Source organism: Dermacentor silvarum, chromosome 1 (assembly GCF_013339745.2).
Source record: "Dermacentor silvarum isolate Dsil-2018 chromosome 1, BIME_Dsil_1.4, whole genome shotgun sequence".
NCBI lineage: Eukaryota > Metazoa > Arthropoda > Arachnida > Ixodida > Ixodidae > Dermacentor > Dermacentor silvarum.
The window spans coordinates 387,327,819-387,352,861 of record NC_051154.1 but is presented as its reverse complement, the minus strand read 5'-3'; the positions used below and the strand labels follow the sequence as shown (position 1 = coordinate 387,352,861).

General features: G+C 48.4%; 1 protein-coding gene across 1 annotated transcript in view; it reads right to left on the bottom strand.

Annotated features, from left to right (window-relative positions):
- Nucleotides 1–24,697, bottom strand: part of LOC119446191 (fatty-acid amide hydrolase 2-A-like) — a 334,649-nt gene extending 309,952 nt beyond the window's left edge. The window contains 1 exon segment of the mRNA XM_049663200.1: nucleotides 24,566–24,697. Within this exon segment, the coding sequence (XP_049519157.1) occupies nucleotides 24,566–24,697 (132 nt within the window).
- Nucleotides 24,698–25,043: the final 346 nt, after the last annotated feature.

Genomic DNA, 25,043 nt, shown 5'->3' with positions numbered 1-25,043 from the left:
CGCCAATGTTTTACCGCGCCAAAGACTCGAACGCAGAATGTACCCCCTACATCACCTGAAACTCAACAAAGAGGACGGTTAATTTAAGAAGACTGCAAACACACTCATATGTTAATGGTATCCTACTGCATGGGATATCTCCAACACAATTCGCGTACCTCTGCAAGTTTTGCGGAGTCCCGGGCACCCTGCGCCACTTAGTAATGGAGTGCTCGGGGCCCGCGGGACCCTCACAAAAACTGAAGATGGCAGATGATACAATACAACAGTCAATTCAGACAAGACAGAAGTGTACAAGGAAGAACTGTGAGAGCCCATGATGTCTTTCCCAGGGCTGGATGACCAGCGAAAGTTGGTGGACGTGGCCAGGAGAGCAGCGAGAACCCACGATTTCCTGCAATGAGGAAGCCGCAACTTGAGGGCGACATCTCATTATAGCTAGTTCAAAAAACTGTCAGCCCTTCCCGTGGGATGGAGATGGAAGACCAGCGAAGCTCTACTATGGTGGGAATTATGTATTTGCAATTATGACTATTAAGATGTGATGGTGTAATTGGTTATTTCAACTATTTAATAATGAGAAATATGTATGATCCGGTGGTTTTCATTTATTTAGGGACCACAGGCACCTTATGGCCACTACGGTACACCGTCATAGGGTGTACGGCAAAGGTTGGCACGTTCTTCATAAACACGTCACCAACGCCACACGCGAACGCGGGCAAAACGCCGCCGCCATCGACAACAGTTCTGCGCGTTGCGAAGCATCAATTGCGATAGCAAATTAGCAGCGATCTATACGGAGTAAGGATAGTAGTTTTATCGGCTGTATAAACTTGGACACATTCACTTACTAACTGAATTAACAAGGATGGTGTCAGCGCGCACACGCAAATATGGATAGACCACACTCGATGACCGCACACAACCGCTGTCGAAACGCTGACGTGAGCAAGCGCACCAGCAGCAGCGGGCGAAGGTTCATGCGATCTATCGCTTCAACGGAAAGTGAGCGGTGAAAGCACCGCGCATTCAAAGGTAGGAGCCATGTTGCAGGTCGCTTTCAAGATACGTGCGCGCGACCGCGCGTCGCCGCGCAAAGTACAAGTACGCCGTTATTTTCTCGCAGAGCAAAAGCCGCACTCCCTCCCGCCCACGCTGCCTACCAGCTTTCCTCCTTTGTCGTGGGTGATTGAGTCGCCAGTTCCCTTTGCGCCCGGTCGCAAGATACGCATTTGGAACGTGCTACATAAAAGTGTTTTTTCGAACGTAAAAGAAGCCCGCGAATACACGCAAAGTGCCTCGAGGGACCAGTCGTGCGGCAATTCTGCGTGTATTCGCGGGCTCCTTTCGCACTCGCAAAAACACATTTATGTAGCACGTATTGAGCAACAGAAAGCTGTATCGGTAGTTTTTCATGGTGCTCTACACTTTTCTCATTGACACTTTGATAATTAGGACACTACTTCTCGAGTTAGATAATTACTTACAATTAGCTAATTAAATCTCAATAACGAAAAAGAATACTGGCGGCTAATCCACTCTACTGGAAACAATACGCACTAGGTTTTCTTCGCGTAACGACGTTCCTCTTCTTTTAATCGTGCTGCGTGATAGCTGGGACACCCTGTATAAATCAGTATGTTAGAATAGGATCCTGCCTGCGAAGCTTTCATCAAGCTTCTTATTGCTCTGCTGAGTTGTTCTACTGATGTGAGTACTGCAGTAATGCGTAAAAAAAAGAAATTTTGCTAGACGCGTATTGTTCACGAAACCCTTCCGTTCACTACAGCTTCGAATTGAAACCATGAAGGAGTCCTTTACAGCGCCAATTGAAATGCCTATAGCATACTCGAGGCACTAGAGTGCAGCTTCGTCATGCAACATCGTCACGCAGGTATGCATGACGATGTCTCAAACCATGACGGTGTTGAATTATACTAGCTCAGAACTATTCGCGGCGTCAGCCCATAAAAAACCCCCGTCGTATACCCGCCTCATAAAGAAGACTATATATGCAAGCCTCGTGGGAATTCTCTTTATTTTTGACCTCCTTCGGTGAATACTGATATTTTCTATGTGTCCCATACCACTAAAAAAATGAAGATTCGGCTTCTTGCTGGCTGCAGCCATATGCACTAAAATGCATATTTCACCCAAAAAGTTGCGCCGATCACCTGTGTCAGTTTCGCCAAGCAGATCGGTCAGAACGGTTCCCCAAGAAACAAGCAGCGCTAAATTGTTGAACTGGGTAGAGCGTGTAGCACTGAGAAGATAACAAATATCTGTGCATGCCTTTTTGTGGGCGGCAAACAGCTTAAAGCCTCAATTAGCTTTACTGAAAATTAATGCCGCTTAAAATTAACTGGTTAAGAACGGCTTAATTTTGAGAAGCAGTTCAAAAAAGTCGCAGTTACGCCCGCAAGGCGAAGCATCGATTGCGATAGCAAATTAGTGGACAACTATACAAAGTAAGGAGAGTAGTTTTATTGTTCGTATAAACTTGTTCACATAGGCACACTAACTAAATTAACAAGGATGGTGTCACGCGCCCAAAAGCGAATTCAACGCATCTCACTCGATGACCGCGGAAACTAGCAGTCGAAACGCTGGAGTGAGCCAGCGCAGCAGTAGCAGCAGCGAGTGAATTGAGCTGCAAGTAGTTCCGTTCAACAGCCGTGAGAATGCGGGAGCGGACCAATGAATCGTTTCGTGCCCTCGGACGTGTCGTGGGACAGAACCGCCCCAATTCCCACTGCAGAGGCATAGCACTCTAGCACCAAAGGCTTGTATGGGTCATAGTGGTTTAAGAACTCTGCTTCATTCAATTAGCGTTTTCACCGCTTGGAAGGCCTGCTGGTGGGCGTGGCTCCATTTCAATTCCGCCTTTGCGTGCAAAAGTGCATACCGCGGGGCCAGCCACGTGGACGCACCAGGTAAAAACTTCTGGTAGGTTAATTACTAGACCCAGAAACGTCCCTAACTCGGACACGCCAAGAGGTACCTCAACTTTTAGGATAACCTACAGATTTTACATTTTAGCTTGAAGACCTTTGCGGCTGATCTTATGTCCCAGGACTTCCACCTCCTTCTGCCGAAACTTCGATTTCTCTCTATTCAATCGTACCACGAAATCAAGGAATCTCCGCAATAATTCGCAAAGCGTGGTGGCATCATTGCGTTTTTCAGCAACAACTACATCATCCAGCTAGACTTGCACTTCTGGCAGTCCTTGTAATATAGTTTTTGATACAATGTTGGAACAGCGCCGGTGCCGAGGCTACACCGAACGGTAGGCGGGCGAAGCAAAAGACGTCCTTCTGAGTGTTCACCGTCGTGAGCAGCTCAGATTATTCGTCTATGGCGACTTGGTTGCATGCCTCCCGTAGGTCAACTGTTGGGCACACCTCGCCTCCGTTCAGTGACGGTAGAATGTCCTCTATCCGAGGGTATTGTACAATGTTGCATGCTTGCTCGACTGCCAATTTAAAGTCTCTGCATAACCGAATGTTGCCATTTCGTTTAACTACATCCACCAGGCGCCCCCCCCACTCGGAATCAGGAACCGCAACAAGAATTACCCTCTCAACTAACCGACCGATTTCGGGCTCAACATAATTGGGCGTAATGCGTACGGCACCTGTCGTGCTTTGCAAAATTTTAGAACTGCATTATCCCTCAAAGGCAGACGAACGGGCGGTCCCTTTATGAGTCCTCGCTCTGGTTTAAACACGTCGGCAAATTCTTCAAACAAGGTATATATATATATATATATATATATATATAGAGAGAGAGAGAGAGAGACGAGGTTTATTGGCGGTGTCCTTCAAGGACGCTACGAGTTCAAGGAACGGCGAGGCAGAGAGGGGCACCGTCTCCAAAGACACCATGCGACCAGCGGCGCGAGCAGAGCGGCCGAGCGTTGCCGATGCCGCTGGATGGAGGCGCGTCTTCTTCACAATCACCCCCGCAGAAAAAAGAGCCAGGTTGACGACCAAAGAGGTTGGAGACAGAGGGTCATGGCAGAGCTTGAGACGCGCCACGTGGACGAGGTCAGGTCCACGCCGGCGCATGTCGTCAGATAGAGAAAGTGGCTCGATGAGAAAATTCACCGGGGACGTTCGCTCCAAGACGCGGTAAGACCCTTCGTACTTTGGAACGAGTTTCGAGGAAAGGCCAGGAGTTTGGCAAGGAACAGGCAGCCATACAAGAGACCCTGGGGCATACGTGGGATTTGGCGGTGAGTCGGCGCGGCCTTCCTTCTGGCGCTGTTGTTCTTGGGACGTAAAGGTGCGCGCGAGCTGGCGGCACTCTTCGGCTTGTCGGGCAGCTTCGTACACAGGTGTGCACTCAGGAGCGTCAGGACGGTATGGAAGGAGAGTGTCGATGGTATGCAAAGGCTCCCGACCATATAGGAGGAAGAAAGGTGAAACTCCCGGAGTAGCTTTTATCGCGGTTTTGTATGCGAACATTACAAAAGGAAGTACGCGGTCCCAGTTCCCATGATCAGATGCCACGTACATCGCGAGAGTGTGGTTAAACCGTTCTGTGTGCCCTTTAGTTTGCGGATGGTATGCCGTGCTCGTTCGATGAATGATATGGCATTCCGAAAGCACAGCTTCGACGACTTCGGAGAGGAAGGCGCGACCTCTATCACTGGGGGCACCATGTCGAAAGATGAAGCAATGTAAAACGAAAGAGGCTATATCTCGCGCTGTAGCATTCGGTAAAGCAGCAGTTTCGGCGTAGCGTGTCAAATGGTCCACAGAAACTATGATCTACCGATTGCCATCCGGTGTTATGGGAAGCGGGCCGTAGAGGTCAATGCTGACGCGATCGAAGGGTTTGGCAGGGCACGGAAGCAGCAGCAAGGCGCCAGACACGCGTAAAGGTGGTAATTTGGGACGTTGGCAGTCAGGGCAGCACTGACCAAACTTTCGTATAAAAGTGTACATTCCCCGGCAGTAGTAGCGATGGCGAAGACATTCGTAAGTCTTAAATACGCGGGCGTGGCCATATTGCGCACCGTCGTGAAAAGAGGCACAGATTTGGGATCTTAAAATGCGGGGAATGCCTAGTAGCCAACTACGGCCTTCGGGAGCGTAGTTGCGTCGGTGGAGCAGCTGATCACGAATAGCGAAATGAACAGCTTGGCGTCGGAGGTTTGGTCGATGATGCAGAAAGATAGGCGAAAAGAGAAGCTATCCAAGGGTCACGGCGTTGTTCGGTGCCAATCGAGTCAAGGTCAAGATATGACAGGGGATGTGCGCAAGTGATTCCCCAGGCCGAGTCTGGAGGTAGAGGTGAACGGGACAGGGCGTCTGCGTCAGTGTACTTGCGTCCGCAGGGGTAGACGATGCGAATATTGTACTCCTGGATTCGGAGTGCCCAGCGTGTTAAGCGGCCAGATGGATCTTTCAGCGTGGCGAGCCAACAAAGCGCGTGTAGATCCGTTACTAGATCAAATGGGTGGCCGTATAATTATGGGCGGAACTTGCCAAGCGCCCATACTAGAGCCAAGCACTCTTTTTCAGTCACGCTGTAATGGCCTCTCCTTTTGTCAGCGTACGACTCGCATAGGCGACCACGTATTCGGAGTAGCCGGGCTTTCGTTGCGCGAGGACGGTGCCAAGACCGACCCCGCTGGCGTCTGTATGTACCTCAGTTGCAGCTGTCGGGTCGAAATGGCGAAGTACAGGTGGAGAGGTAAGAAGACGACGCAGTGTAGCAAACGCGGCGTCGCATGCAGGAGACCAGGAGGAGAGGTCCGCGCCACCGCGTAGGAGCGGGGTCAAGGGCGACATGATCGATGCGAAATTGCGGACAAAGCGCCGGAAATATGAGCACAGGCCCATAAAACTGCTAAGTTCTTTGACGTTAGTAGGCTTCGGGAACTCAGCGACTGCACGAAGTTTCGTAGGGTCCGGTAGAACGCCGTACTTGGACGCGGTGTGGCCTAAGATGGTCAGCTCCCGCGCGGCGAAGCGGCACTTTTTGAGGTTGCGTTGTAGGCCTGCGTTGGTGAGACACGTCAAAACATGTCTAAGGCGAAGTGGGGGGTCGGAAAATCAGGCGACAAAACCACGACATCATCGAGGTAACACAGACACATATACCACTTGAGGCCACGCAGCGTATTGTCCATGAGTCGTTCAAACGTTGCAGGCGCGTTGCAAAGTCCAAAGGGCATCACGTTGAATTCGTACAGGCCGTCAGGTGTAATAAATGCCGTTTGCTGGCTATCGGCTTCAGCCATGGGGAACCTGCCAGTACCCAGAACGCAAGTCTATAGGGACGAAACGAATTCTGCGCCCTGAAGGCTGTCAAGGGCGTAGTCGATGAGCGGCAAAGGATAGACGTCCTTGCGTGTGACCTTATTTAATCGACGGTAGTCAACGCAAAAGCGAATAGACCCGTCCTTCTTGAGAACGAGAACGACAGGAGATGCCCAGGGACTGTGGAATGGTTGAATAACGCCACGGCGTAGCATATCGTCGACTTCGTCGTGATTGAAGCGACGCTCGTCGGCAGAGACGCGGTACGGTCGTTGACGCAACGGCTGGTGTAAGCTGGTATCAATGTAGTGCTGCACTTCCGACGTTCGGCCCAGTTGCGGCTGAGAAACATCGAAGGAATTTCTAAAGTGATGTAGAAGCTGAAGGAGCTCGGAGTGTTCTGAAGGGGTTAGTGTACTGGCGATGGAACTGGAGAACATGTCACTCGACGATTCTTCAAGCGTTGAAAGGGCGAGGAGTTCGTTGGAGTCTCGATGCAAAGATTCGTCTGGCACGGTAACAAAGAACGAAGAGTCAAGCTGTTCCACGCGGCCGAGACATTCGCCGACAAGCAACGTAACCGACGCAGAAAGTGGATTGTACACAAAAATATTGCCAATGCTGGCGGCGATGTCAAGCGTTGCAAAAGGTAGTGGAACAGCTTTGCGACTCATAAAGATGTCATACGGTGTAAAAAAGAGCGTAGCATCATTGACGGCACCGCAGCCGACTGGGACAAGGGCATAAGAGCCAGGCGGAATGTCGGTGTCCTCACGCACGACCAGTTTAGGCGGCGGATCAAGAGCGTCGTGGGATGGTGCGTCACAGAGCGGCGAAAATTCAACTTCTGCTCGTGCGCAGTCGATGACGGCATGGATGACCCAAGGATGACGTCATGTGAGCAGGCAGGAAGAACAATAGACTTGACAATGTACAAAACGCCTTGTAGAAGCAAACAGGCAGTACACTCTGCGAGAGGTGTAACGTGCTGCACGCTTGCCGTGTGAAGCGAAAGTTCAGACAACGGTGTGGTCACCTTGCGCAGTGAACGGCAGAGTTTGGCGGCTATAACAGAAACGGCGGCGCCGGTGTCCACAAGTGCAAAAGTATAAATCCCTTCCACAGAAATTGCAACCATGTTAACAGGAGAAAAGCGAGGACTTGGGCTGTTCGAAGATGGCGCAGTTCTTGCCTCGTGAACTGCTGCGCTTAGTTTTCCTGATCGGAGGGTGCGGGCTGGCAACGCATTGGGGAGAGCGATCGTCGACGAGGAGATGGGGAGCGGTGCGACGGAAATTCAGGGAGGTGAGAAGAAACATAGCGCTGGGAGGGATCCGGGGCTGATTGGCGCATGGGCTGACTGCCATACTGGAACGGCCGAGCAGCGTCATCGGGAGCTTGAAGGCGGCGACGGCAATAGCGATCGACGTGTCCTGGCGTGCAGCAGGCGTGACAAATGGGACTACTGTCAGGCGTCCGCCATGGATTGGGCGTCCGCCATGGATTGCTGACTCTCGACCCGGCCCAAGAAGCAGTAGGAGCGGCGGGTAGTGCACACTGTTGCAGGATCGAGAACGGCGGCTTTGGGAGGCCTACGTACTACCTGCCCATAGGTAGTAGGCGCCGCAGCAGGCTGCACTGCCTGCGCTTACGTAAGAGGCGCTGCCTGCTCATACGTAAGAGGCGCGGCTGCAGGCTGCACTGTCTGCACATAGGGAAGAGGCGCGGCCACAAGTGGCTGGTGGCATAGCGTTTCTCACTATTTTACCTAGAGGGGAAATTGACGCCGCTACGCTGTGGTATCCATGGGAATGCCGGTATATTGTGACTTCGGATTGCCATCGTTCTCGAAGAGCCAGAAAGCCTTGAAGACACGCCTGGCTAGCACCGTTCTGTCTGTCACAATAACTCATTTCCTTCTAAAACAGCATGTAAAAAGCTGCTTTAGCTTAATTATTTCACAAAAACATATTTTGTTTAATTTTGAGGACTTATTATTGGATGTACAATTATAGGAAACGTAAAAAGTATCAGTTGGCCGCTAAAGTTGGAGGGCAGACGACAAGATTTTCGCTCGCTTCGGAACAACTTGTCTGTTCTTGCCTTTCTTCGCTTGATTGTAGGTGAGTAAACTTTATTTAGAGATGTAATATCGGTGAATGAAAGCCTTTCATGTATATTTTATTTTAAGAACGCGTTATTTTTGTAGTCGTATCCACGTTTTAGGCAAAGCCCCGTACAACATCAGCCAACACAAGCCTCGCAGACACATATCCCGTCATTCCCATGACGGAACATCTCCCTTTAAGAAACTCGCATAGACGGTGGCGCCATATTACTCTCTAGGTGCTATAGTGAGAAACTCGATGGCTGGTGGTGAGCGACGGGAACAGCCTGAGCGACCTCTTCGGCAATGAAAGTGCGTAGCGTTGTAGGCAGACGACAAGACAGCTCCTGAGTGAAGCGGACAAAGGAAAATTGACGGGCAACCTCCTCGCGCACGAAGTCTTGAATCTGCTGAAGCAGTGGTGAGTGGTCGGAACGGCAACGAGACTCGATAGCGAGTCGGCGGTCGACAGAGGCTGCCGAGTCAGGGTGCGTTGCTTCAACTCTTCATAGCTCTGACATAACGTGACCACTTCAGAAACGGTGCGCGGATTCCTGGCCAAAAGCACCTGGAATGCGCCGTCATCGATGCCTTTCAGGATGTGCTGAAGGTTATCAGCTTCGGGCATGGCGGCGTTGACACGTTTACAAAGGTCGACGACTTCTTCAATGTAGCTCGTGAAAGATTCGCCAGTCTGCTGTGCACGGGCTCGCAAGCGCTGTTCAGCGCGTAGTTTGCGGACAGCAGATCGACCAAACACTTGAGTGAAAGACGTCTTGAACGTTGACCAGGTCGGTATATTGACTTCGTGGTTATGGAACCAGAGTTCGGCAACGCCAGTATGATAAAATATGACGTTGGTCAACTTCGCGGCGTCGTCCCACTTGTTATGCGCGCTCACCCGTTCATACGACGTAAACCAGTCCTCCACGTCGGTGGTATCTGTACCACTGAAGACCTTCGGATCACGTTGCCGAGGAACCCCGGTGCAGGCGCCGGCGGGTCCGTGTTGTCGGTCATGATGGGCGGAAGCGTTCGGGTTCGAAGCTCCAGGTTGCAAGGGACGGGGGAATTCCAGCAACCTCTACCAATTGAGAAGAGGTTTATTGGGGGTGTCCTTCAAGGACGCTACGAGTTCAAGGAACGGCGAGGCAGTGTGGGCACCGTCTCCAAAGACACCATCGACCAGCAGCGTGAGCAGAGCGGGCCGAGCGTCGGCGATGCTGCTGGACGGAGACGCGTCTTCTTCACATATATATATATATATTAATAATTCCGCTCTGTGTACGCGCAGTTTTCCATTTACGTGTTCGTTGTATTCTTTGTTACTTTGTATTTATTTTTTTTACTTTGTATTTTTTCTTGTCTCTTTTCACCCTTACGGCATAAAGGTATAAATTGAGCTCTGTATGCTTGTACACGCACTCTTGATGAAGGCCGGACTCCGGCCGAAACGTCAGTAAAGTCTTGTTATGTTTTTCCTACGTGCTTCTATTTTTTGAACTACTTCTGTGCCGGCTCCGGTTACTCTTTACTTCACTGACATATATATATATATATATATATATATATATATATATATATATATATATTATGACAAAGAAGTCTGGCACGGCTGTGGACGACACGAAGGACGCCGACAGGAAGACACAACTGCGTAGGCTTAGCCAGGCGCACCAGGAACAGCGTCGAGCCCGAGCCCCACTTCAGTAGCGCTGGCAATCCGGCTGCGGAGCTCTGCACGGCGTACTTCTTCTTCCTTACATCTTCCCCCCTCGCTGAAGACGGAGCCGCACAGGAGGCCTAAGGCGTCGTAAGGACGAAGGGCTCGTGATACGGCTTGAGCCGATCGACATAGGGGGCGTCAGAGGTTCAATGATCGGCTCGATCGACATAGGGGGCGATCGACATAGGGGGCGTCAGAGGTTCGAACACGCTAGAATAATTCTTCCGACCGATACTGTGTAGAAACACTACTGTCTCTAAGTTTTCAATACAAACATACCCACTTACTGCAGTCGACAAAAAATAATTGTTCAACTTAAGTGAATTCGGCTGCTCACAGCGATAATTATCCTCTTACTTTGTGCCCACCTGGCCACATAAGTTATTTGCACAGGTGGTCTTTGCGTGCCTCCCAGTGCCTAATTTTAAGAAAACCATAAATCTTAGTTTTGAACACCCTGTATTATCAGGCACAGCCGCCAAGCACATGGCCTGAATGGGTAACGTCCTTTTCTTTTATGCTCGGAGAAACCGATACCTGGCTTCGCTATAGAGCTTCTTCCTCTTTCTGGGGTTTTACGTGCCAAAACCAGTTCTGATTATGAGGCACGCCGTAGTGGAAGGCTCCGGATTAATTCTGCCAACCTGGTGTTCTTAAACGTGCACTACAACGCAAGCACACGGGCGTTTTTGCATTTCGCCTCCATCGAAATGCCGCCGCCGCGGCCGGGATTCGATCCCGCGATCTCGTGCTCAGCAGCGCAACACCTGAGCTGACTGAGCCACCACGGCGGGCTACAGGTGTTGCTCTAGCCGTATAAAACGCGGGTTTATCGTGAGCAGAAACGGTGCATTTCGGTAAATGAGAAAGGCTACTATCATCATCATCATCATCATCATTGACATAAGCTGACCCCCCCCCCCCCCCCCTCAGAAAAAACCTGGATCCGCCCCTGTGTAGTGGTTATTATTGCTGGCATCACGGAGACCATAACAGCCTCACAAGTATACAGACGGCGCTGGCGGCGCCGGCGCTGGTCCCACGCGGCCGGTAAAATAAGGCCTGTTGTTATTCCTCCGTCTTGAATGTGCCGGTCGGTAGTGCACGCTGCTTCGAAGTGTTTGTTTGATCGTGTGTTTTTAGGTTTGCCGTAATGAAATGTGGTGTAGTTCGTGTGCACGAAAGTGCCGGAAGATAGCCTGCGTCTCGCTGTAAACTCGCCGTATGCGTGGCGCGCCAGGCAAATGTGGACCAACGATTTTCATGCCGTGGAGTGTGTTCCCTTTGTCTTGGGTGGTCGTGGAAAGTTTTGTGGACGTCGCGATGAAATAATGCGTATTATTAGCGTGCCTCAGCTCGTCCATTACGCAACGGCATGTATGCTGGATCAACATCATCGACGCAGCACTGGCAACTCGGAGAGCTCTTTTCGATCTCATCGTACTGTTCAAAAGGTAAGCAATCGTAGTTGCTAACTACACGTGTGCTGTGCGTGCTTATCGTGTGCATAGAGTGCCTTGCGGACGTAGGAAATAGAATACCCACGACAACAGTGAAATCTGTGCTGATGCTTGCGGCGCACTGGTTGTCAGAATTTAGTTACGCAAATTTGTTGCCACAATGCGGAATTGATAATCCTGATAAGCGTTTTCTTCCGCTGAGATAGATTCCGTTCGGAAATCATCGTGTTCATCTTGTGCACCTGTGCGTGAGCTCCCGTTTTTCTGCTGCGGTTGCATAGTAACGATCCACCTGCCTCTTCACCGATTCTTTCAATGACGTTTCCTTGCTTATAAATGCTTCGACGTTGTGGGTAATCTCTGCTTACGAGGTTTTAGGCTTACGAGCAGCAGGAAAAAAATGTAAGCCATTCACAGCTTGCTACTTACTAGTATAGCTTTCTTTTCATGACAAGCTGTGCTGACATAACTTTCACATAAATAAACATGGTAGGGGAAAGTTGCTTAATCTAAGTAATAAAAAAATGACTCTCTAAAAAAATTTAAAATACATTGTAATGTGCAGGTGCGACGTGCCCAAAAATTTACTTTGATGAAGAGGTCCATATTATCAAGGCATTCAATAATTTCAACCTTTTGCTCTCTTGCCATCATGTACTAGTGCAGACATTGTTTTCATGACTATTTTAGGTGCTCCTTGCATGTGTTTACGATATGACAGCTTTATTGTTCCACTGCTATAAGCTAACACAACTCATTTTGTAGTGGTGAGGCCTTGGCCCGCAACAGTGTCCACTAAAAGAAGGAGCCCCCAGAAATGCAGACCCTATACGAGTGCCTGCAGCAGCATGGATGGATGCTCATGTCAGGTATGTATGAAATGTACATGTTCCAAAAAAGTTGGATCTTGGTATCATTCATGGTTCAGTTTAGCGACAGATTAGTTTATGCAGTTTACTAAAGAGGATAAATATTTATGCAACTGTATTGTATGGAACTGTATGGAACGAAAAATCTTAGGAGTAACGTTAAGAGACAGGAAGAGAGCGGTGTGGATCAGAGAACAAACGGGGGTAGACGATATTCTAGTTAACATTAAGCGGAAGAAATGGAGCTGGGCAGGCCATGTAATGCGTAGGATGGATAACCGGTGGACCATTAGGGTTACAGAATGGATACCAAGAGAAGGGAAGCGCAGTCGAGGACGGCAGAAAGTCAGGTGGGATGATGAGGTTAGGAAATTTGCAGGCGCAAGTTGGAATACGCTAGCGCAAGACAGGGGTAATTGGAGATCGCAGGGAGAGGCCTTCATCCTGCAGTGGACATAAATATAGGCTGATGATGATGATGATACAATTCAACTTACTTACATGTGTGCGTAAAGATTATGCACACATTATCATGTTCTGTATAAAACTAGACCTAACATCTCCTGATGTTTAGCATTTTTTTCTGCATAAATTGTTTGGCTGCAAGATAAATTTTATTTTTGTTTAGTACACAGTATGTTTATCGCTTTTTAGTTTGGTTTTATTGTCTTAAAACTGTTTCCTATGCTGTTGCATTTATTTCCATATTTTTCCTGTTTGTGCTGCAAGCTCATGCAGTTACCTGTGCATGTAAGAATTTGTAGTGTAGTTTGCCACATATGTCACAAGTCTAAGCACGTAGCGTGCACACCATTGTTTATCATTAATATCTTCCCAGTTATTTCTGTCCTGTTCCCAGAACAACTGTGTCTGGCAAATGCACATTTGATTAGCTTGAATTTGCTGAAAATAAATATGAAGCTCAGTATTCGCTCTGCTCAGTTACTTCAGTAATAAATAGGCAGACTGATTTCGATCCCTTCTCATCTAGAAAGGATATCTTTTTTTCGTGCATTATTAATGAGAGCTCGCTCACACATGTCTTCTTATTTGTGTGGTTTGCCTCACTGATTTCTCTAGTTAATTTTTCGGTGTGGGTGAACACAGATGAACAATCTTAATCCTACATTATGCCCTGTTGTGACAATGCATGGCCAAGTTGGACAAGCATACTGGTCTTTTGAGTGAAATATGGTCATCTCTTAGGCACATGTTCAGGCACCGGCCAGTTTGCCCTATGTAAGTTTGACCACATGTGAAAGGAATACAGTACACTACCTGTGACACATAATGGACAAATTTGGTGGTATTTCTCACCGACGCAAGCCTCCCTTGCCTGCTTGCCTTTCTCAATTCGCTTGCGGGCTGCCATGCATATCCTGCCTGCTTTATTTTTCGCTAGAAATACATGTGCATAGCAGTCTACAAGTGAACTAAGAAAGGCACCCTGGCCAGGGAGACTTGCTTTATTAAAGATACTAAAATGGGGGTGTTGGTCTTCAAGCAGGCCTCGATGTGGCGTTACAGAAGGCTATCGAAAGGCAGGTCTGGTTACCGGCGAGCGCGAGCTGGAGCGTCAACAACAACCACACTCATCGTCGTCTTCTTTTCCCAGACATCGAAGCGCGGTCAATCGCCTTCAGTACAGTTACCCCCCGCGGAATAAGGAGCCATCCTGGCGACCTAGGGGCAAGAAAACACAGGGGGATCGTAGCACTGCTTGAGTCTGGACACGTGGACAATTTCTTGGCCACGACGACGATGGTCAGAAGACGGTTGTAACGGCTCGATGAGATAGTTCACCGGAGATGTTTGTTGAAGTACACGATGTGGTCCCTGGTACTTGGAGACCAGCTTCGTTGAAAGGCCAGGTGTAGTGGACGGGACACGCAGCCAGACTAGCGAGCCAGGAGCATGGCACGTAGGAGTAGCGGAGGTATCGTGGTGTTCCTTCTGGCGCCACTGGTCTTGTGATGTGAATGAACGTGCAAGTTGGCGGCATTCTTCAGCGTATGTAGCTGCTTGAGATAGAGTCGTAGACTCGGAGGCGTCGGGTCGGTATAAAAGAATAGTGTCCATGGTACAAGAAGGTTCGCGTCCGTGAAGGAGAAAGAAAGGGGAGAATCCAGTTGTGCTTTGAATGGCGGTGTTATAAGCGTACGTAACAAAAGGTAGCACTCGGTCCCAATTGGAGTGATCTGACGAGACGTACATAGCAAGCATGTCGCCCAGGGTGCGGTTAAAACGTTCTGTCATCCCGTTGGTCTGTGGGTGATAGGCACTGGTGGTGCGGTGAACGACGCGGCATTCACGAAGCAATGCTGCGATAACGTCGGAGAGGAACACACGACCACGGTCACTCAGCAACTCTCGAGGAGCTCCATGACGAAGGACGAGATTGTGAAGAATGAAAGTGGCAACGTCTTTTGCTGTGGACGACGGAAGAGGTGAAGTTTCGGCATACCGTGTGAGGTGATCGACGGCAACGATTATCCAACGGTTACCGTCTGGTGTACTGGGAAGGGGACCGTAGATGTCAATGCCGACGCGGTCAAATGGTCGGGCGGGGCATGGCAGAGGTAATAAGGGGCCGGCGGCGTGTTGAGGAGGAGTCTTGCGTCGCTGGCGCGTGGAACATGACCGAACATACTGGCGAACATAACGGTACATGCCACGCCATTAGTACCGAAGCCTAATACGTGAATACGTCTTCAGGAAACCTGCGTGGCCACATTGTGGGTCGTCGTAGAAAGTGGAGCAGATTTCGGAGCGCAGGTGGCGGGGAATGACGAGCAGCCTCTTACGGCCGCCGGGGGTGTAATTCCGGCGGTACAGCACGTCTTCCCGAGTGGTGAAGTGTTCAGCCTGCCGACACAATGTCCGAGAAGTGGGAGCAGAAGTCCGGCCAGACTGAAAGTCTAGAATGGAAGCCACCCACGGGTCCTTGCGCTGCTCAGATGGCATGTCAGAGATGGCAAGAGCGGTGGTATCGCAGGTAGTATTTGTGAAGCAGACAGGGTTGGGAGGCAAGGGTGAACGGGAGAGGGCGTCTGCATCCGAATGTTTCCGACCAGAGCGATACACGACGCGGATGTCGTATTCCTGGAGGCGCAATGCCCATCGAGCGAGGCGACCACTTGGATCTTTCAGTGACGACAACCAGCACAGGGCGTGGTGGTCGGTCACTACGTCAAATGGGCGCCCGTACACGTAAGGACGAAATTTCTCTCTATGGCCCAAATTATGGCAAGAGATTCTTTTTCAGTCACCGAATAGTCGCCTTCGGCTTTGTTGAGAGTTCGGCTTGCATAAGCAACGACGTACTCTTCAAACCCACCTTTCCGTTGAGCAAGATTAGCGCCTAACCCGACACCACTGGCGTCCGTGTGGATCTCAGTGGGTGCAGAGGGGTCGAAGTGTCGCAGTATAGGAGGCGACGTAAGGAGACGGCGCAATTCGTTGAAAGCGTCGTCACAAGCAGGAGACCAAGCCGAAAGGTTATGACTGCCAGCGAGGAGCTTGGTCAAAGGGTTAATGATCATAGCGAAATTGCGGATAAAGCGTCGGAAATAAGAACATAGGCCGATAAAGCTGCGGAGATCTTTCATGGTACTTGGTTTGGGAAACGCGGAAACGGCTGTAAGTTTGGCAGGGTCGGGGAGAATACCGTCCTTCGAAACAACATGACCTAGAATCGTAAGCTTTTGAGCGGCGAAGTGGCATTTCTTCAAGTTCAGTTGCAGTCCTGCAGCTGAGAGGCAAGCGAGAACTTGTTCGAGGCGAGTTAGATGGGACGCAAAATCGGAGGAAAAGACCACAATGTTGTCTAAATAACAAAGGCAAATATGCCACTTGAGGCCTCGAAGGATCGTGTCCATCATGCGCTCGAAAGTAGCAGGCGCGTTGCAGAGGCCGAAGGGCATGACTGTGAACTCATACAGGCCATCAGGCGTCACAAAAGCCGTTTTTTCGCGATCGGCCTCCGCCATCGGCACCTGCCAGTATCCCGAGCGCAGATCTAAGGACGAGAAGAATTCTTCTCCCTGTAGGCAGTCCAGGGCATCGTCGATACGTGGTAGAGGGTACACATCTTTGCGGGTTATTCGATTAAGACGGCGGTAATCCACGCAGAACCTGATGGATCCGTCCTTTTTCTTTACCAGCACAACTGGAGAGGCCCAGGGACTGCTGGAGGGCTGGATTATTCCACGTTTAAGCATACCGTCTACCTGCTCATCGATGACACGGCGTTCTGCAGTCGACACACGATATGGGCGCTGGCGCAATGGTGCTTGTTGACCGGTATCGATCCGATGAACAACTGCTGATGTTCGACCTAAGGAAAACTGGTTGTGGTCGAAGGAGGCTCGAAAACGCTGCAGGAGTTGCACAATCAAGTTGTGCTGCGCAGGTGTGAGGGCGGAATCGACGGCATTTAAGAATATGTCGACAGGATCGTCGGTGCCAGCGGCAGGAGCGATGGCACAAATCGGTAGTGATGCCTTATCGCCAAGCATTGCATCCTCGAAAAGGCAGTCAAAAGTCTCGAAGCTTCCTAGACACTCGCCGCGTAGTAGAAGTGACGGACATTCAGATACATTGCACACGTAGATAGCCGCAGAACCATTGCGGAAGTTGATGACAGCCCACGGGAGGAGGAAGTTTCGGCGCCGAGCAGGAGCTGTAGATGGCGAAAACAAAACAGGTGAGTTGGCGGCGGCAGGCGAAAACACCGGTACCAGAACGACGGACAAAGGGCGATGTGGACGTCAGCCGCGGCAAACACTTTAGGGGGAGCCTGGTCGTCGAGGTCAGGGCACGGCGTCGACAATGTGAGTTCGGCACGCGCGCAGTCCACGAGGGCTTGATGAGTAGACAGAAAATCCCATCCTAGGATTACGTCGTAGGATTATCGGGGCAGGACGACAAACTTAACGGCATACATAACATTTTGAATAATTACACGGGCTGTGCACTGAGCGGTAGGCTTGACGTGATGCGAGGTCGCCGTACGCTTGGAAACATCGGTAAGCGGGGTGGTCACTTTTCTCAGATCGCGGCACAATTTTTCGCTAATTACAGAAACAACAGCTCCTGTGTCGACAAGTGCACGTACGGCGATACCTTCTACCAATAAATCAATTTCGTTAGGCGGGTAGAAATGAGGTCTTGGAGAGTTCGATGACGGCGCAGTTCTTGCCTCGGGAACTGCGGCTGTTAGTTTTCCTTTCGTGCGGGGCTAGGTCGGCGAAGCATCGGGGAGATGGATCGGCAACGGGGAGAAGATGACCGGCGTGAGTCATACGGGCGGCGTGTAGAAAACGGGTCGGTGACAGGAGAAGGAACTCGTGGTGAGTGCTGAGAACCTTGATAGGTTGGCGAAGCCACACCATGTTGAGAGCGGAAGCTGCGACGGTGACAGTGGCGGGCTATATGGCCCGCAAGACCACATGCGAAGCATATGGGCCGGTTATCAATGGTACGCCACGGATTCACAACAGATGGTCCGGTGGGCGCAGAAGGATGGGGCACCGGGCGTGAGGGTGGCGGCGACGTGTAGAAGGACCCGGTGGCACGGTAGGCGCCAGAAAGAGAGGGGGCCTGTGGTCTGGCAAGAGCGGCAGCGTAAGTTAATGGCGTAGGGACAGGCAAAGCCGGAGGGGCAGTTGGTAGTGCCTGGGCGACTTGCGTCTCAATGAAATGACGAAGAGGTGGGTCTAAAGATGACGGCGCTGGCTCAGGTGTGTGGGCGACAAGGGAAAGTTGACGTGCAACTTCCTCGCGGATGAACTGCTTTATGTATGGCAGCAAAACGGTGTGATCGGCAGTGGCGTCGCTGGCAAGGGTGGAAATGTCTGCTGTATCTTGAGCAGCACGGCGCGTCGACGCACGCTGCTTTCGCAGCTCGTCGTAAGTCTGGCAGAGTTGTATCACGTCGGCTACCGTCTGGGGGTTCCTAGCGACAAGCATCTGAAATGCGTCGTCATCGACTCCTTTCATGATTTGCTTTATTTTTTCTCCTTCAGTGAGAGATGGGTCGACGCGCTTGCACAGGGAGAGAACATCTTCGATGTAGCTTGTAAACGTCTCCTCCCTGCGTTGGACTCGACTGCGCAAGCGCTGTTCCGCGCGAAGCCGGCGCACGGCGGGACGACCGAAGACCTCCGCGACGGCTGCCGTGAAGGTCGACCAGTTCGTGATTTCGGTTTCATGGTTTTTGAACCAGAGGCCGGCTACATTAGTGATGTAAAAGTGAACGTTCGTGAGCTTGGCGCTGTCATCCCATTTGTTACTAGAGCTCACTCGTTCGTACTCGGCGATCCAATCCTCGACGTCCTGGTCGTCGGTGCCGCTAAATACAGGTGGGTCGCGTTGTCGGGGCACGCCAGCACAGTGGATTGTCGTTGGCACGGGAGCAGCTTGCGATGGGCCAGGATCAGTCATGGTGAAAGCTGTTGGTAGCGTACGGCTGCGGAGTTCCAGGATGAACAGTACCCCGCTACCTCCACCACTTAAAATGGGGGTGTTGGTCTTCAAGCAGGCCTCGATGTGGCGTTACAGAAGGCTATCCGAAAGGCAGGTCTGGTTACCGGCGAGCGCGAGCTAGAGCGTGAACAACAACCACACTCATCGTCGTCTTCTTTTCCCAGACATCGAAGCGCGGTCAATCGCCTTCAGTACAATACCTATAAATTTGTCTTGTGTCTGTCAGGGGTAGTGTTGTCTATTTCTGTGATCATATGCATATTTGGTCAAATGTACATGGGGCAGACTGGCCGGTGCCTCAACATGCGCCTAGGAGAGAAAATTATACGGACCAGGGGTTGAGCGATAAAGCCAATTTTTTCCTGTGCCCGTGAAAGCAATGCGAAATTGAGGACGGCAGTCCAAACTTGGCATTGCAAACTTTTCATTGCAAACAACCCTAAAAAAGTCTGATTGGTCCCCATGCAGCAGATAGTTAAATGCATTGTTATCATGATTGCTCAAAATCTCAAGCTCCACGAGAGAAATTGAATACTGCCATATTACGCATAGCACATACGAACTATGGCAACCGGCAGATGTAATATTTTTTCACCCACTGAACAATAGATCATTCTATTAGATCATTCTAAGTAGACCAGTAGATCATTCTCTTTTTCTTCCAAAAATTTGTTTGCTATGCGTAGCGCGATGTCTATATATATAGCCTTAGTTCATGGGTGTTCCTACTTGCTCACATATGTTAAAATTAGAATGTGTTGTCATTACAAGATGACGTTAATGTGTGACTGGGCTGCTGTCTTTTGGAGACACTTTATTTTTGTCACTAGCAATGGCATTCTAGTGTCGGTGCATTGGCCTAGTTCTAGTGTCACAAAATCTTGGAAAAGTGAAAATATTCTCAAAAGTGATTGCCTGAGAACTGTCTCTCTTCACGGAGATACTTCTGCTACTTTCTTGTTATAATTTTTTTCTGAAATACTTAATTGAAACAGCGTATTGCTACAACTATATACATATAAATATTTATACCACATTTGTAGATATATATATTTGTGACATGTTTGCGCCTGCCTATACATTATGGCTAAATGTTCATTACACCTTTTTAAAATGATTTTCAATTGTATTTTGCAGGCTTCACCGTGGCAGAGTACCAGGCGGAACCAACGAGGTTAAAAGCTAGCCTTTCTTCGCTGCTTTACCAGGAAGTGAAGTAGTGGGCGATCATGTAAGAATGAACTTGCAACATGTGAGCAGTAGCCAAAGCTTCATACAGGTCATGCTGGTGGTAAAAACTGGAATGCTGAGACAAACCACATTATTTATTTAAGTATTAAATAATTTACATTTATTTGTTTATACCTCACTAAAGCCTTACATGCCTCCAGGAAGGAATTAGGTAAAATGGGAAAGCATTATTACATCAAAGTAAACACGTTATTCAAAAAAGCATCATTCACATAGCATAAGCATGATGTAACATTTTTTATTCAAGTGACGTTTCATACAAATCCACGAAAATTCCAAGAAATGAAGCTAGTAAGTTAACAACTCTTACTAAAAAAACAGTGATATCACAGTTCTGTTAGTTGCATCTAATCCATAACTAAAGTTGGCGAAATTGACGTATGATACACTGCTCTAAAATACAATCATTAATTTGTGAGTAGGACGTGCAAAATGCTTATAAACATTGGAACATTTCACCCAAGCTGTAAATTCACATATCAAATTCCTTGACTTAAGACATAGCTGATCCAGTCTGCAGAACTGTGATATGTGTTTTTATTGCAGAGTTGGGGATTATTAAACTTCGTGCTTTTACTTTTCTTTAAACCTGCCTATTCTCAATAATTTTTACTTTAGGCTCTGAATTGAAATTCTTCCAACAACCGCTGGACCTTAACTTTCTCAAATGCTACAAATTTAATTCAAAATAGCCCTGTGGTTGTCTCAAAACCATTTAGGAATTTCACACGTATTTAAGGAGGGACATCGGAGTTGGTCCTTAGCTAAAGCTCGAGGCCAATTCCGATTTGCAAAACAGAATTGTGCTTGCTAGCTTTTTTTTGTGAGTTATAGTTCTAAACGTGATAAGTTTTTTTTAAATTGTGCAATTTTCAACCATTCTTAATAAAAATTGATGGTTTAAATGTAAACAACAATTAAAATGTTTTAAATAACAAACATCCAAGTTCAGTCCCGTGGTTGCCGAGAAAAACGATTTCACTGTTCACATGCATAGGAGCTCCTGAGCTAAATCGTTTTCTTAGGTATTGGTGTGCGTCAGTCATGTTTGTATTTCCCAGCATAATTTTGGAATATTGAGCCTGATCGCAAAATTTGCCTTATAACAACATTCAAGCTTAATAAGCTTTGTACAATATATTATGCACTTCTCCAGGAGTACCACTGTTTGCTGCATTTTTACAAGGACTGCCAGTGTTCTTTTTACATTTCAAAATAGGCCAGGATGCTGTGTTTTATAAGTTTAGTGTGGTTTTGTGGAGCTGACGCATAACATTGCAGTGCACATATATTTGTGCACATTGATATGAATCTACTTTCAGGCTTTAGTATCCAACTATTTAATGTGCACTGCTGGAACAGCAGGTCCTTCTGCAGTTTTAATGCGAGGCTTTCTTGTCTTAGACAAGGCTGCTTTTCTCAGATGTCAACTCCAGTCGAGTGTGCCACAAATGTTTTCCTGTTTCGTATGTTAGCACCACCAGCTTGATCCGTGAAGTGCATTGGCAGCTACAGTTTGTGTGTTGCAAATTCTAGGCTGAAGCATGTATGCAGACTGTTCTGAAGTGTGTATGCAGTATGTATGATGCATGTATCTAGTCTGAAGTGCAATAAACGTTTAAAACAGATCACTTTGTGGTTGTAGTGCCAATTATTTTTGCCACTGCATTTACTGTAATCGTTAATACCTGCAGTACAGTTCTCTAGAACCTCGGAAAGTACAAGCACATTACAAACATCGACATAGGTATTATAGAGATTTGTCTTTTGGGTCTGTAAAGCAACTGCAGAGAAATGTTCTAAAGGAATTTGTCTTTACAATCTTAAAAGGAACTCCATAGAAATGTTCTATAGAAATTTGTCTTTAGGATCTTTAAACGAACTCCGTAGAAACGTTCTGTAGATATTTGTCTTTACAATCTTAAAAGCCACTCAATAGAAATGTTCTATAGAAATTTGTCTTTAGGATCTTAAAAGGAACTCCATAGAAATATTCTATAGAAATTTGTCTTTAGGATCTTTAAACGAACTCCGTAGAAACGTTCTGTAGAAATTTGTCTTTACAATCTTAAAAGCAACTCAATAGAAATGTTCTATAGAAATTTGTCTTTAGGATCTTAAAAGGAACTCCGTAGAGATATTTTATAGAAATTTGTCTTTACAATCTTAAAAGGAACTCCATAGAAATGTTCTATAGAAATCTGTCTTTAGGATCTTAAAAGGAACTCCGTAGAGATGTTCTTTAGAAATTTTCTTTAGGATCCTAAAAGGAACTCCGTAGGAATGTTCTTTAGAATTGTGTCTTTAAGATATTAAATGGAACTCGGTAGGAATGTTCTATAGATTTGTGTCTTCAGAGTTCCTATAAGAATGCGGTGGCCAAATAACTGTTGGAACTCTATAGGAAAATTCTATAAGCAGTCAAAATAAACACAATAGAATTCTATCGAACAAGTTCAAAAGACATTCTAAAAACATGAAAAATTTTTGTAAGGGTGTATAATTCTACAGGATAAATGTATCGTTAGTTAAAGTAATAGTGTTGTCGAGGTTATACGGAACGAATTACAATCAACATAAATTACTTGCAATATTCGCAAGAAAACCTTGGAGAATTACAACCCGATTTCTAGCGAAGATGTTTCTTTGGAACAGTTGCAATGAAAGTTTCAGTTTCCTGTAACTATATCGCATCCTTTAAGAAGTTGCGCGCATATTTGAAACCTTCTTTGAAACCTTGTCCCCATGTAATGCTTTCGAGCACTTCTTGTTGGGAATTTTTTAAAAGCCAATAATTCATCAACACACATGCTACTTCGCCAGGTGTTTACCAGGTGTCCTCACTCCTGGTAAATGTTGCGGGAGCGCGATATTGAGGCCAAACGTCAACAAAGAGCCGCCGACCCTGATTAGGGCAAACGAAGCCGAACGCCTGCGACAGTGTCGTCTTGGCACAAGCTTCGCTTACCCCCTACCCGCTGTGGTTGCTCAGTGGCTATGGTGTTGGGCTGCTAAGCACGAGGTCGCGGGATCGAATCCCGGCCACGGTGGCCGCATTTTGATGGGGGCGAAATGCGAAAACGCCCGTGTACATAGATTTAGGTGCACGTTAAAAAACCCCAGCTGGTCGAAATTTTCCGGAGTACCCCACTACGGCGTGCCTCTTAATCAGATCGTGGTTTCGGCACGTAAAACCCCATAATTGAAAAAGAAAAAAAAATCCCTTACCCCCATTTTCTCGACAGGGGAAGGGCTATGAATTTTTTCCGTAAAATGCATTCGTAAAGCTCCGGATGGCTTGCCTGTGTAATTTGCTGCATATGTCCTAATTAGTTCCCTGTCTTTGAAGTTCAGCTACATATTTCCCATAACGCGCCCTTTATTTTCGCCAAATATAAACAAAGTCCCTTGTTTAGTACGCCGTGGACATCGCTGAAGCCAAGTAGGAAGGCCTTATGACACCTGAAAATAGGGGAAAGAAACGATGGCTCATTAATTATTTGCAACGCTTTTAAATAGAGCAGGGAAAAAGTCACACATTGCAGTTACCATGACCCGCTTCTCCTTTCCACGAAAGATAACCCTACTGTAATCTACAGCAACGTCGGGAAACTGGGAAGCATAGCTGATAGCTGCCATATCACACGCTCTAACACTTGAATAAGAATTTTTGCTCTAACACTTGAATAAGAATTTTTTTACGAAGGCTGCGTTTGATCCAACCGCATTTAATTTCGCACAGAAATTGATAGCATACCACCAATTTTCGATAAATATGGCCTTGGTGGCTTTTATAGTTCTGCCATGACAGCGGGCTCAATTCTTCCCCGCTCATTAGACACGCTCATAACTCTAGAGTGCTTCCATACGTAATTTACTGCGAAAGCCCCAGTGACCCATCTATTTTGAACTTCACCTAAACATCACCCATTACCTTGTCCTTACAGTCCCCAAACATAACGAAGCTGCCTCCTTTAGTTCAGGTAGGACACCAGGCGAACCTAATATATCACGCATGAAAAAAGTAAAAAGAAAAAAAAATGTCGCAGTTTCGCCCGAAAGGCGAAGCATCAATTGCGATAGCAAATTAGTAGAGAGCTATTCGGTGTAGGGATAGTAGTTTTATCGGCTGCATAATTACTTGGACACATTCGATTACTAACTGAATTAACAAGAGTAGTGTCAGCGCGCACAAGCAAACATGAATAGATCACACTCGAGAGTAGAAGCCCCCCCTGAGTGGTTCGTTTGGAAAAGGAAAGGTTAGCTCTATCTTCTGCAGCCCTTGAGGGAGCACGGCTCAGCGCCAACAGGGAGGGGAAAGTGGGAGAGAAAGGAGGTAGGAGAGGAAGGGTGTGGGTGTCGCCATGGCAGGGGCGAAGCAGACCGGCAGGCAGGAACGGGGTCACGCCGTCCGGGGGTAGGGCCTTGTCATCTGGCGTCTGGCCTGGTGTGGTCAGCCAGTCCAAGGCCGGGTGGTGGGGCAGGGCTGGAGGACTTGCGGCGAAAGGCCGCAAGGTCATCCATGTGTGCTGGCGGTGTTAAAGAGTTGTTGAAAGCCCTGACGAGTCCAGGTACTCAACTACGCTGAGCAGGGCCGAGGGGTGGTTTCGGCGGGGGAAGAGGATGTCCTCCTGTCGTGTGGTGGGAAGTCCGAGGTAGCGGAACTCCTGCAGGAGCAGTCCACGGGGTTGGTTGTGCGCCGGGCAGGCCAGCAGGAGGTGCTCCAGCGTCTCTGGCTCACCGAAGGAGGCGCAGGAAGGCGAGGCGGTGAGGCCGAGCCGATGGCGCCGTGCGGCTGTCCAGCAGCAGCCGATTCTCAGCCGGAGCAGGAGCGAGCTCTCCCTCCGTGCAAGGCCGCGCTGCGGT